This window comes from Strix aluco, chromosome Z (assembly GCF_031877795.1).
Source record: "Strix aluco isolate bStrAlu1 chromosome Z, bStrAlu1.hap1, whole genome shotgun sequence".
Classification (NCBI taxonomy): domain Eukaryota; kingdom Metazoa; phylum Chordata; class Aves; order Strigiformes; family Strigidae; genus Strix; species Strix aluco.
In genome coordinates this window covers 61,614,386-61,628,326 of record NC_133971.1, presented here as the reverse complement: position 1 = coordinate 61,628,326, position 13,941 = coordinate 61,614,386, and the positions used below count along the sequence as shown (strand labels likewise).

General features: G+C 45.3%; 1 protein-coding gene across 6 annotated transcripts in view; it reads left to right on the top strand.

Annotated features, from left to right (window-relative positions):
• PSD3 (pleckstrin and Sec7 domain containing 3) overlaps nucleotides 1-13,660 on the top strand; it is a 111,585-nt gene extending 97,925 nt beyond the window's left edge. For all 6 annotated transcript variants that reach the window (XM_074811915.1, XM_074811914.1, XM_074811913.1 and 3 more), the window contains one exon: nucleotides 4,056-13,660. In XM_074811915.1, coding sequence (XP_074668016.1) covers nucleotides 4,056-4,268 — 213 coding nt within the window. In that variant the 3' untranslated portion in view covers nucleotides 4,269-13,660. The remainder of the gene's footprint in view (nucleotides 1-4,055) is intronic.
• The last annotated feature ends 281 nt before the right edge of the window (nucleotides 13,661-13,941 follow it).

Below are 13,941 nucleotides of genomic sequence, written 5' to 3'. Positions count from 1 at the left end.
AGATGGCTTTGAGAGAGTGGTCACTTTTCAAGGATCACCTCCTTTAAGCTCAGGAATGGTTCATCCTGACAAGCAAGAAACCAAACAAAGATGGCTGATGGCCTTCTTGGATGAACAAGTTGCTCCTGGCAAAGCTCCACCATAAAAAGGAAGTGTGCAGGAGGTGGAAGCAGTGACAGGTGACACACGAGGAATAGAGATACTGTCCGAGGATGTAGGATCACATTTAGGAAAGCCATATTTCATTTTGTGGTGGCAGAAGATGTGAAGGGCAAGAAGAAAGGTTTCTACAGGTATGTTAGCAGCAGTACAGCCAGGGAAAATATGGGCCTAGTTGCAGCCCATAATGGGACAGGAGACCTGGTCACTAAGAGCTGAGAAAGGCCAGGGTACTCAATGGCTTTTTTTTTCTGGGTCTCTATTAGTAAGACCAGCCTTCATCAGTCACAAATACATGAGCACAGTGGGAAAATCTGGAGCAAGGAAGACTTACCCTTTGGTGAAGGATGATCAAGTAAGGGAATATTTACACTGGACATACACAAGTCTGTGAGATCTGATGGGATGCACCCATGAGTGCTGAGGGAACTGGATGATCTGGATGATCATTGTGAGGCCTCCCTTAATTACCTTTGACAGGTCATGATGATCAGGGGAGGCCCCTGAGGGCTGGAGGAGAGCAGTGTTATTTCTGTCTTCAAGAAAGGCAAGAAGTAAGGTCCAGGGAACTACAGGCTGGTCAGCTGCTTCACTGTCCATGGGAAGGTGATGGAGCAAATTCTCCTGGAAATCACTTCCAAACACATTAAAGACAGGAAGGTGATTGTGAGTAGTCAGCTTGGCTTTATGAGCAGGAAATCATGCTGATAAAATGTGGACTAAGAATTCGACAGTAAGGGGGTTTGGAAACTGGCTGAACCGTTGAGATCAAAGGGTTGCGTTCAATGGCACAATGTCAGTTTTTAACACAGCACTCGGATGTACAGAGCAGGCCACACACTTTCACTCTGTAAGGGGTCTTGTGCAACTTGAGGGAGCAAAGAGTTTCTTGGCTTTGGATCCCTGACACAAAGTTTATTTTCTATCACTTCTAGAAGTATGATGACTTAGGATGAAATGTAGGTCTGAGCTGTTGGAAGATTGTAGGAAGACTGATGGAGGAGGAGATTGTTGTGGGTTCGTTCTGTTTTCTGTCAACTTTATCATGGCGGTTTTTAGAGAAATGTTCCTCAGGTACCTCAGTACAAAGTAGAACCAGCAGAGCACAGGAAACAAAAGACGTCTTCTTCCCTAGTGAGACCTTTGAACAGCAGTTGTACTCTGCAGTTCAGATGCGTGATCAGCACTGCAGGAATGCCTGTCTGAGCAGGCACATGGTGGTGCCAACTTCAGTTGTGTGCGAGAGATGGTGATTCAAGATGCTGCTGTGCAATGCTGTGTTACCTTCACACTTAGCACAGATTTTGCAGGCCATATTGAACTATCAATAGGTAGTTTAAAAGAAAAAAAAGTGAGCTATATGAAAATCCTTAATGGAAACGTTCCCCTGGTTTTGGGGTTTCCTCACCTTCCCTTCAGAACAATACACTGTCAGGGTCAGGCAGGAGCTGGTGACAGACCTTGCTGCATGGGGTCAAAGGAAAAGGGCAAGAGGCAGGTGAGGCAGTATTTTGTACTTGGCTCTTTCAGGCTGAGACTGCAGACCAGACCTTGCATCTGTGTACATGCTGATACATCTCCAGAACCACACTAAAAGGGCGTGCAAGTCCCAAAGGAAGCGGCATAGTCCCATTAGGAAGGAAGCCAGATTTCTGTAGGCCCTTGTAATTCCTTTTTGTTCACCCACTGGCATTCCCTTCGTTCTTATTCCTGATGAAAGACAAATGAGGTGTTTCCTTCTCAGGGGAGATGAACCAGGAAGTGCCTAGTCCTTGTTCAGGAATGCAGCCAGGAACATTTATTCTTGATGGTGCCTTTGCTTGTAGACATAAAGGAAGGAACATTTATCCTTGCTTGCTGTCTGAGGGAGATCTTTTGAATGTTGTCAGGTGAGAGGTGAAGCTAGAAATTTGATGCGTAGCTACCTCATCTCCTCTCCATTCTTCGAAGATAATGTTGTAGAAGTTTTTCAATGGTTTTAACTTCTGTGGTTTTACTTTCTTGACAGAATTTTCCAGATTAATTTATTTTAAGGAAAAATTTTCACCAGCTTCAATACCTAGTTAGATCACTAAAAGCAAGTTTGTTGCAGTTGAAATCAAAATAGACACTTCTAAATGCATTGCTTGATTGTGATAGAAATGATGGGCCAACAAAGTGCAGGGCAAATGACCATTGGCAGACATGCAGGGTAGAAACTGGTCCTGGATTGCCATTCTGATTGCTTGGTTTTGTGACCCTGATGGTGTTTACTGGACCAACAGAAAGCAGAAGTCCGTATGGCAGTGAAATCCCTCTCTCCCTTGATGATCCCAGGCTTAGAGCACTGATTTGTCTTCTCTTTTGCAGAGGTGTCCCGTTTGCTGTGTGATGAATCATTCATCAGCCCAGTGCATCATCATCAGGGTTGTGCTTGCTAGTTCTCCATTTCCTTTTTTATTGAATGACACATCATACCTGCTTCATGTGTTTCTTTCGCACATTGTGGAGCTGAAGCTCCAGATATGGAATTGATAAGAATACTTTTTAATTTAATTTTTAGGTGGATTCTTTTATGATCCTCCTCTATGAAGTTTTGTTTATTCACAGGACTTTTCAGAAACCCAGTCACATTCTCTCTTTTTTTTGGTTTATATTCTAACTTTGAAGCAGTTACCAAGCTTTTTGACTTCCTGCCCTCAAATAAGTGTTATTACCAGAACTTTATTATTTTGTTATAAACTGGAAGAATTTTTCTTAAGCACTTCTTCCTCTGTCAGGAACATAATAGCTTGGCAGCTATTTTGCCACTTTGAAATATAACAATCAGTATGGTTGTTTATGTCATCCTTCCCTGGGCCCCCAGCTGACTGAGGTCACCTTAATTACAATGCCTGCACCACATCTTCAGTGGATGTGTCAGGGGGAGGTTATTAAAAAAATCCTGGGAGGTGGGTTGCTCTGTTTTCAGGTCCTCTTGCCCTGGCTTCTGTTTTTGAGGCCCTGCAGGCATCTTCTGTTAATGTACCCTTATTTTGTTGGTTACCAAGATGTTCTGTGCAGAAAATGTTATTGTGGCACACAGAGTGAAATATTCCTGTTGGAGAAGGAAAGCTCCACTCCAGACAAGGAACAGAGCAAGTGAGCATGGGGCACAGTGAAAGTGAACTTGTGAGCATGGGGCACAGTGAAAGTGAACTTTTTCCAATTGGAAAAATAGAAGGTTCTGGACATCGTTCACCATGAGTGGCCCTGTCAGGGGAACATGCCATGCTACTGTCATAGCCCTCTCATCTGCTCCTTTTTGTTAAGGTCTGACCTTGCAGACCATTCTCTTATGGGCTCAGTGGTGGCCAAGCTGGTAGAGTCTTAGCTTAGCAGGACCCTGCTTTGTTTCTTTGTGGTGAGCTTGAAGCAAAGCAAGCAGGACCTGCTGGTGGGAGTGGAGGGTTGCAGGGGAGAGCTGTAGCCAACCAGAGCAGGATTTTTGTTGTCCCTTAGTTTACTGCACTTTGATCTCCATGCCTGTGTGGGGCACATAACATCTCAATATGTGTGAGCACAGAATATGACTCAGCATCACTCAGGTCAGCAAGCTCTCACTTGGTGTTGTTACTTGGAAATCACCATGCACTCCTACTAGCTGGGAGCCACCGTTCAGCAGCACGCTGGGGTTTGTGTGCTGCAGAACTGAGTGCCTCTAATTGCACAGCACCCCTGAGCTCAGCCTGCCTTTTTGCAGTGTAATTTACATTAGCCACCATTGTTCATGTCCACATCAGGCACCATTGTTCACATCCATATAAGGTTCCTGGCTTTCAAGGCCAGCAGAAGCCATTCAGTTACCCAGATGGTCTCTCAAGTGCTTCTGCAGAATCTCTTCCAGACTGATTCAGGCCTTTCTTTTCATTTCCCAGAAAAATCGCTATGAGATTTATGTTGGCCTCCTGAAAGAAGGGGCGAAGGAGCTGCTGAACGGAGGAGAGAACGATGTGCCAGGACTGAAGAAATCCCACTCGAGTCCCTCATTGAATCAGGAGTCTCCAGTTAGTGCCAAGGTGAAGCGCAATGTCTCGGAGAGGAAGGACTACAGGCCAGAAACACCCAGCATTAAGCAGAAGGTCACTTAGGATGGAAATGACAACTAGGGGAACAGCCATGCAGGAAAGTACTGGTGGTCAAAATTTTTCCATTTAATTACCTGTCATTCATGAAAAATAAGTGCATCTGCCTGAATGGGGTGTTAGTGACATTTTCTATTGTATATTTTGCTGTTTCTGTGCAGATTGTGGGAGATGTCTTTGCTCCTGCTTTGCTTTGCTTTGTTAATTTATCATTTAGCAATTGAAGCATCGGGACTTTTTTGTGTTGTTCTGTTTTTAAAGGAGCTGGGGAAGGGGTAGAGCGCTGTGATGTATATTCTGTCTCTTCCCCGTTTATCTCCTCCCATCGGCACGTGGCTTTCATCTCTCAAGTCACTTGTCACTTTATTTACGTGGTAGGTGGGAAAAGTAACTGGACAAATGCTGCAGTGCTGTGAATGCAAGCTGTAGCTGTGCGAAAAGCTGTGCAAAAGGGCAGGTGCAGAAGGCTGACTAGAGCCTAGGGTGCTGGGAATACTGGTTTCCTGACAATGGTACTTAGCAGTGGGTGCTACAGTAAATAGTCACTGTTGCATTGACCCTGGACTTATGAGCACGAAGGAATGAAACCTGGAAACCTGTGGCAGTGCTGGGATGACAGCATTGGAATAATTTGTTTGCTTCCTTCCAAGCAAAGAGTCTTTTCCTGAGTTAGCAGGCTGGGGGGTATCCAAACCTGTGCTGTTTCTGCAGTCAGGGAGATTAGGGGATTACCCAGCTGTAATGACTACCTAGTCTTTAAATGTATTGGTAGAGGATGCTGCTGTAGATGCCAGCCATTAGCACTGTATTTTAAAGACAAAGGGCCTCTGTGTAATTTTTAACCATACGCTCTCACTTCGCTGCTATATAGAGCCTGATGATGTATCGTGCCCTGATGCTCCCCCTTCCAGGAGTTTCCTTGTTGGTGTGCACAGATAGGTGTTTGCAATTTCTCTGCTAGTGACAAAAAGCACTTTGCTTTTTCTCTTCAGGAAGGGATTGTCCTTAGCTCTCCATTTTCCTGCTTTAGCTCACATATAGGTGGAAGAGGCTGGTGCAGACCAGAGAAAGGACATATGTGTCCTTGCTGCGGGCCAGTCTGATGCTGTCCTGGCTACTCCATGCCTGGAGGCCAGCACAAGGCAGCCTCAGCTTTGACAGGTCCTACCTTCCACCCACAGGGAACCAGTCCACCTTGCAGCTCCTGCGTACCTTGCACCAGGCTTTCAGAGGGGAGCTCAGGACAGGGAGAGACCACCATGAGTAGAGCTTTCCATACCTGAAAGCCCCCTGTTTGTGCCACAGACCCTCAGGGTGGCCAGAAGTCTTCAGGCACAGGGAGTAGAAAGAATGATGTAGAAATCATTTTTCTGCTTCCTAGCCTCTCTTGCCTGGGTGGCACTGTGGCTCTGCAGAATGTGCTGGCTCATCTGTTCCTTAACACCCTGGGTTTTAATCTCAGATTTGATACTGGCCCTCTGGGTGAGCTTGGATATCTCTCGCATTTCGCCTTGCCTTTCCCCTAAGTGGAGTAGTACAGCCAAACTGGCCTTTCCTGCAGAGCACCTTGGGAGGTAATGTTGAGGACCAGTTGAAAACTGTTTGTTGCCATTATCTTTGTGGCTGGCACAGGGCAGCCTTCCTGATGGATGTAATTCTTAATGCATAAAGAAACGTCAAGATCAGTGCAAGGACTGTTTAGAAATGTGCTGGTGTTTCCAGCCCAAATAGTCAAAGGGCCACACATCAAAAAAAAATACCACCTGACTAGATTTGTGCTCTCCCAGACTTCCTGAAGGGTCCAAGTCAATTAATCTAGATTACTGAACTGCCAGTTCAGTGGGCAGGACAGAGAGTGATCAAAGAGAGAAGGACCTTAACAGGCACCGTGTGACTTGCCTTCCCCACCGAGAACCACTGTGCGACAGCTTTCCCAGTGTTGTGCTCACCGTTGGCTGTAACAAAGATGATGTGCTCTTAGATGCCGGGAGGTGTTGAACCAAATCAAACCTTGCAGTTGCAGCTCAGCAGCAAAACTAGGTGGAACTCTTCCCATGTGTGATGTTGGGATGCACACACATCTGGCATCTACTACTGAGAGTGGCCACTCCATGCTAGAAGTCAGGAGGTTGGCCCTTAACCCTGGCAACATTGCTAAAAGCTGCAGAGAATAGAATAGAAACTGTCAGCGCTTCCCAAGCACTGGGGTTTCAGAAGTTGTACATGCTTACTTACAGTGGAGCAAATGTTCAGTCTTCTTCCTGAAGAAGAGAGATGCCTTCTGCTGCTGGAGCCAAGTGATGTGCAGCATGCTGTGTTAGGAGACTCAGTGTAGACAGGTGCATGATAGTGTTCATTGAGAGGGATTGTTTGAATTAATCTAAGTGCTGTAGATCAACAGTTCATGGGGGGGAAAAAAGCGAGGAGATCCCTGCAGCTGTTCATCATGCTCTGGTGGTTTAAAACAAACAAGCAGAAGAGACAGAAGAAGAAATTCATTTGGGGAATGCCAAATGCGCGTTTGACAAAGAAAACTTGTCCTGTCTTAGATAATGGTGTTAGGAAGCATGCAACAGAAACAAAAAAAAAAAAATGCAGATTTGTAAATAAGCCCTGCTTGGCTGTCAGGGCAGGGTTGTCTTGGTGAGGTTTTTGAAGGCAGTCTGGAACATGCCCAGCAAACCTCTTGTGATTATGGAGTGCAGTGCTTTAAAAGGCAAAGAGGTGACATTTAACTTTTTCCCCCGGCTTTTAAAATATTCTAGTTGATGTAGACTGCAGTTAAATCGCTGAGCTCAAAAAGAAATTATTCCTGTAAAATACATTTCCCATCTTTGACACAGAAACTGGATAATTCCTCCTCAAAGTCATTGCAGAGGAGATGATTTTAAGCAATAGGAAAAGTTAAAAAGTGAACTGTAAAAATCATAGGGTTTTTTTTTTTTCATTTTTCATTATTTATTCTCCATTTCCATGTATACTTGTAAATGGATTATTCTTTAAGTCTCATCTGGGGTTAGCAAATACAGTTTTTCACTGTGGTTTTTAGTCATTAAACATTTGTTGAGCTTGGAGTACTCTTGGTGAGACTGCTGAGGCATGCAGATTAGTTTACTGAGAATTTGCCAGATTCTGCTTAAGTATTAATTAATGCCATTTTACTCCATTGCTTTACAAATTCCAGGCATCTCAGGCACCCATGTGAAAACATGTATTTTGGAGGCTGAGAGAAAAATGTGATCCTGTTGTGAACGCCTAAGGCTCCTGAACTCCCTTGGGATAGGATCATCTACTAAGCAGTACTGTAATTTGCTTTTTTTTCCTCTCGATGCTCTTGTAAAGGGTGGGGGCAGGTTCCCAGGAGGTCTCAGCGATGCATCTTCCTGGGTGGCACCACTGAGAGTCTGGCCAGATAGCTTGGTACCTGGTACCATGCCTTTCTTTGCTGAAATGTTTGCCTTTATCAGAGATCAGTGCTTGACCTCAGTGACTCAGGAGCTCCTGTTGCAATGTGTAAGTATATTCTGCTGGTTTTCAGCCCTCCTCTGAGACCCACCATGCACCTGAACTCAATGCCAGTGAAGCAGCCTGTAGCTTTCCGGAGGTTACTGTCAGACCACTGTGAGCATATGTGTGTGCAAGCCAGCTTTTGCCTTGGTGATGCAGGGAGGTGTCATCGTTCCTTGTCATCCTCCCTGCTGCAGCATGCAACTGTCACTCAGGCGAAACCTCTGCCTGTGTGTTGAGAGGTGGGGATGTAAGGAGGGGAGCAGGATGGGACCAATGGCTCCTTGCATCCCCCCTCTCAAGATGCAAATAGAGGTCCTGGAGGATCCCATCCTGCTCTGAAGCTTTGCTGGTTGCTCACCCTGCAGGGGTTGGACCATCTCCTCTCCCTGGTTGAGGGAGGAGAGGCAGGAGAGGACCTCACTTGGTCTGCATCTGACAGCAGAGGGGTGAGGGAGAAGGACAAAATTGCCTTCCCCTCTCCCCACTCAGCAGCCGAAGCAGGTGAGAAACTCTTCTGAAGTCAAAACCACAGTCTCCTCTGTGAGTCAGCAGGATGCAGGGGTCTGGTTGAGATGGTTTTTGTTCGGTAATGGCTGCGAAAGAGACTCTCTGGGCTGGCTGTGTATCTGTGTGCCTCTTGCAGATAAATCACGCACAGACCAGTGAACATGACTACAGCTTTTAAATCCAGTATTTATGTTGTGTCTTTAATTGATGTAGAGAGATAACTCAGTCAGCAGAGTGATTAATGTAGCGGAGCTGTGGGGAAATGCTGTTCAGCTGCAACGCCGACTCAGACAGTTTTTCATCTGTAGCCAGCCACTTGTAAATGGTTACCAGAAGCTTTCTAAGGGCTTTCTAAGCTCATCCCTTAAGTGCTTCCCCTCTGATCCTGCCTGTTCCCAGGGTGTGGTCTGTCCACATCTGGGGGCTCTCCTGGAGAACACTGCTCAGCGCAGCCCTGGTTTGAGCAGGAGTTCGGACCAGCAGACCTCCAGAGACCAGAATCGTTCAGTGATTTTTTCACAGCTCCAGTGCCTTCTGGTAACAAGGCTGATTATTCTTCTGGCATGAAAGAGCCAATGTTTTTGCCTTTCTCCAGTGGGGGAGTGAGGTTCTTGCTTGATTAGAGCAGCCCCTTCAGTGAGGTGGTGGTTGTGGCAGTGGAGAAAGTCAAAGGTGGCAGGGTTATCACTGTGCTTCTGGAAGCATTGCATGGCAACGTTCTTGAAAGTGAGGAAGGCTTTTCTCTGCATACGGTGTACCGCTTACCATGTCTGCATTCTCCATCCCTAAATCAATTTTGGCCTTATCACAGTTAGTCTGACAGTTCCTCCTCCTTTTCTGTCAAGCTGCTCCTGTCTGTCATCTTAGCACCTCAGCTGCTTCTGTATAACAGGTCTCTTTCCTTCCATGCTTGCAGAAATCCAGAAAATTTGACTGTCCCATCTTGCCATGAGAAAACCTGCTCTGAAGCAGCACTGCATTGAATGGATAACCCTGTGAACAGCTTTTTCATTCTGCTTATTGGTATCCTGTGTTTCCAGCTACAGTTATAGCTGGGAAGTGCGAGACAGAGTTTGACTGCCATGATCCTTTAGCATTATGCTGCAGGGACGCAAGGTCCCCCGTCCCACCCTCAGACCAGACACTTGTGACATTCCTAGTCTCCTTTCCAAAAGTCTTGGAGGCAGAGGCAACCCATGCTGTGACAAAACTATGAAATGCTGTTTTGCAAAGAGTTGGGTACTTTCCAAATCAGGCCATACATTTTGCAGCCTTTTGGGGAGCTGTATAAAAAAAAAAAACAAAACAAAAAAACAAAACCAACAAACCAACCAACCAAAACCAAACCAAAACCATTTTCAACCAGTGTCTCCCAATCACAGAGAGATGGTATCCAGCTTGTCGGAAACACTGGCTACTTTTGCAGGGCAAAGGCAGTATACACACCTAATCTCAAGCAATCTTCCAGCTTGATGCTTGTTTAAACTTTCCCCAGTATTGCTTTACTCAGGCTCTGGGACATCACATCTGCTTTGAGAGGGCAGTTATGAACTCCACATTTCTCTCCAGAGTATGACCAGAGCTCCCCAGCATGTGTTCCCAGCATCCAATATCTAGGCTTCCTAGAGGGGTGAACCAAAGAAGCTGTCTCAGAAATTTCTTTGAAAGAGCTGCTCTCCAGCTTGTGCTTTTTAGAGGATATTTTTAGTGCATATAGAAGCAGTATGCCTGGCCTCTCCTCTCTCCGAGTGCTCTCCCAGCAGCATAGGTGTAGTATAGTGAGCTGCTTCACCTGGAGCATCACTCTGTGGGACCTGAACATCTGCTCCAGCAAGAATAGGCTTTGTCAGCCTCCAGAGAAATGATATCACCTAAGCTGAGCACCAGTGCACAGGGCATAGATACTGTAGGAAGGTAGGTCAGAAAGCCAGTGCCACCCTCAATGTCTGGTCACCTGTTGGCGACTGTGTGCTCAAGCATTGCCTCAGTGCTGGGGGTAATTAGAAATGCTGGCTTCCTTTTCCACCTACACTTTGTGTTTGAGGAACTATCCATCCCATTGTTTAAGCAAGAGCAAGGACAGGTTCCAGGGAAGTGTGTCCAGGTGCCATGTGGGAGTATCTGCCCTCCTGTTGGCAACATCCAGTTGAACAGTGAAAGGAGGTAGGCTCAGCCCTGCCTGAGAGAAGGTACCTTGCTCATCTGTTTTGTTAGCTGCATTGAGGCTGTATTTTAATTATTAGAGCACTTCCCTTAGCAAATGCAAGCAACAGCTTTCCTAAATGCCACACCATTGACCTGACTTTGGTCCCATGGTCAGGAGGAGCAAATTTAGGCCATCCCAAAGCATTCTCTGTCCTCCCCTTTGAACAACGAACTACTCAGTCAAAATTAGAAATGTTTAAACAGTGGGGAACCTCCTGTGGTATCTGCTGTTAAATGTGTGCTGGGAATCAACTGAGGTACAGGCCAGAGGTTTATTTGGACCAAGAAGAAGTACCTAACACTTCCAATCTTTGCATAGCTACAAACTACAAGGGCAGGATTTTTCTCTGACATAAACCATTGCATTGAGTAGCCACTCTATGGAAGTGATCCTCTGTGTAACTCACCTAAATGAGACCAGCACAACCAGATGCTTTTTGCCTAAGCAGGTGAGGTTTCAGCTTCATCTTGGACCAAGTGAATATCCTGGTGTAACCACAGAGCAGCTAGTCAAGCTGCCGTGGAGACTTGTTTGACACAAAATCCTCTGACTCCCCTGAGCCTCTTGCTGAGAGAAGGGAGATCGATGATATCTAGTCTGTGTCACTGCACAGGGCAAACTCTATCAGTGGTACAAGTCTTAAATCACTTACATGCTTATGAAAGCCTCATGCTCAGTGCTGTCAAATTCTGAAAGACTGTAGGATGAGAACAGGGGTATGCTGTGCGTTTTTTAAAAATTTGTACATATTGATGACAATTATGTCCTCTTACTCGAGGCTGGGATTATAACTTGGCTAAAAGAACAGAGGTTTTTGGCAGCTGGAAAACTTTAAAATCATTACTCTTTGCATGAGGTACCATCGGAGACTTACATTACTTGGTGAACGTGTTTAAGTGATACCTATAGATGTGTGTATGTATTTCATAGGTATAGTATGGCTTCTGTGGCTCAGCACTCCAAAGCCTGCTGTTCTTTTCTGAGGCTTATTTTGGTCAAAGCACTTCAGCAGCTGCAAACTTTGTTAGGATGCTTGTTGTTCTAGTTGTTCTCAAATTAGGTTAAACAGTCGTCAGAGCTTTCTCAGATTTAGGGTATCCCTTGAGCTGCCTTGATCTCCGTGTGTTGTCCACCATGGGCTGCCTGTTGTTCTGCACGTTGAAGGCAAAGGTATATATTTGAGATTCTAAACAAAGATTACTGGGTGGGATTTTCTGCTAGTTTAACACTGGGCTAACTCTCCCTGTTGATGTCAGCCGATGCCTGCACCAGGAGCATCCGTGCTGACTTCTTCTGAAAATCACACTCTGGGGATCTAATACACAGCTTTACTTCTGAAAATGTCGACCTCGCTCTGTTAAAATTCACCAGGGGGACATCATGTCCAAAAGTGTCCAACCAGGACAGGTGCCTGTGATGTCTCCTGCAGATACAGCCGTACAGCAGTAGTGAGGGTTTATTTCTGCAACTGTACAGATTTCCAGAAGAATGTCTGGCTCATCAGCAGGGAAAAGAGCAGCAGGGCTGAAATATCTCTTGGCCATCTTCTCTACCTCCCAGAGGTTTCCCTTGGGAGGCTTAAACAATCTTTTAACAAGTTGCTGATCTAAGTAAAAAGACATAAGGAAACCCAGTGGGTTTTTCTATTGCACTCTAGTCACTGTAACACTAGCATTATCTATATTATCCCTGGAAGGGGAGAGCAAAGCCTGAGGGTGGGATTCTTAACCTGGAGTCAAAAAACTGTTATCATGCAGTTATGTTGAAGCACTTCAGCAACCCCAGTGAAGCCATGCCTTTGTACTTCACTGGACCATGGCCAGAGTGATTGTGTCTTGCAGGACTGAGATGTGGGTGGACCGCAGCTCGGGATGAAACAAAGAGGGACATCCCCATCACCTTGCTTTGGGTGAGCTGTAATTCTTTTTCAAGTGCTGAACTTCACCTTTGGGTTACCTGCGTCTCATGGTGATATATTGGTAAGATGAGGGTAAGCACTGTCTCACTCAGAGTCTCAGTTAGGAAGAGTCATTTGCCCTCCTGAGCGGTTGCAGTGTTGTTTTCCCTTAGCCTGAGAAAGGGGACTGAATTTTCAGTTATTGTTGCGTGGTATCCATATGGGAACTGTAACTCTTGGTAGTGGTAATGCAGAAAAACATTTTGCACATGTGTGTAGCCTGACAGCAGTCCTTGTGAGACCTTTCCTCTGGGTGGCCTCCTATCCCTTTTGACAAGTGTAGGAACCTTCTTACCTTCTTTCTGATAACCTTGAACTTGTTCTAATCTCATCACTGAATCACTGGAGTGTTTTTCATGCAACACACTAGAGATGCAGTCCCAATCTCACTGCTTTGTGGTAACTTCTTGGTTTGCTGTGAAATAGCATTGAGGTAATCACTAAATTTTTTCCAGCAGCGGGAAACTTGCTGCTCTGACTTGGGATGGTCACAGTCTCAGGTTTGAGGCTATCCTACCACCAGGGCACCCTGTTTTGTCCCATGGAACATGCATGGCCAGAAAAGCATACTACTCAGTGGTCAAGTGGTCAGAGTCAAGCCCTGGTTCATGGGAGATGTTTCCACGTGCTGCCAATGTCCATAAGGACTCAAACGTATACTTGCTTACACAGAGATGCTTTCCTGAAGCAGAGTTGTCAATCTTTTCTACAGGTACCACAGGATGCTCTCCCTTATTCTGCTTCATGTAACTGGTACTAGAATGATAATTTCCTGATAAATGAAGGCACTTAATCAGTCCTCTTCCCTTGGAAGAAGGACTTTTGGGGATATTGTTATATCATTTAAAATAATATTTTGGAATTTAAGTTTACATTGCTTTATTTTTCACTTGAGGTGACTGTATATAAATATTTTCCTCTATTTTATCATTGCTGATAAAGTAAGCCTACAGTATACAGACAAATAATTTGCCTTTGATGTATTGAAACTGTGAGATATAGACTTCTCTCTTGTGTCCATGTTCCTGACTATAACTCTGTTCTTCTGTGTTTTTATAAGTTGGAATAAATGTTGCTTACGGGCAACAAAGAGCCTGCAAGCTTCCCAATAATTTTTATGTAATTGAAATCAAGCAACCCTAGTGAAGGATCTTACATATGTATAATGATATATGTATATGTACAAACTTTAGAAAGAAATAAACCAAACGTATTTCATCTTCTGCAGTTGAATGGTTTTCATTAGAGCCCTTACTGTTGTTTCCTTTGACTAAGAACATGAAGGTGGCTTTACCAGCTCATACAGCAGCCTCTGCGTGTCCCGCTCCCGGAAGGTACAGACCAATTAGTCGTGCAGCCCTTTCCCCAGCGCACCCTTCTGACATCTGGCGGTCAGCAGTTTGAAGGTTTCCTGAGCTGGAAGGTGCATGTACTGTCTCCATGACAGAAACAGACTGAACCTGAATACCAGGGCAGAGACCAGTGCAGCCCCACACAAA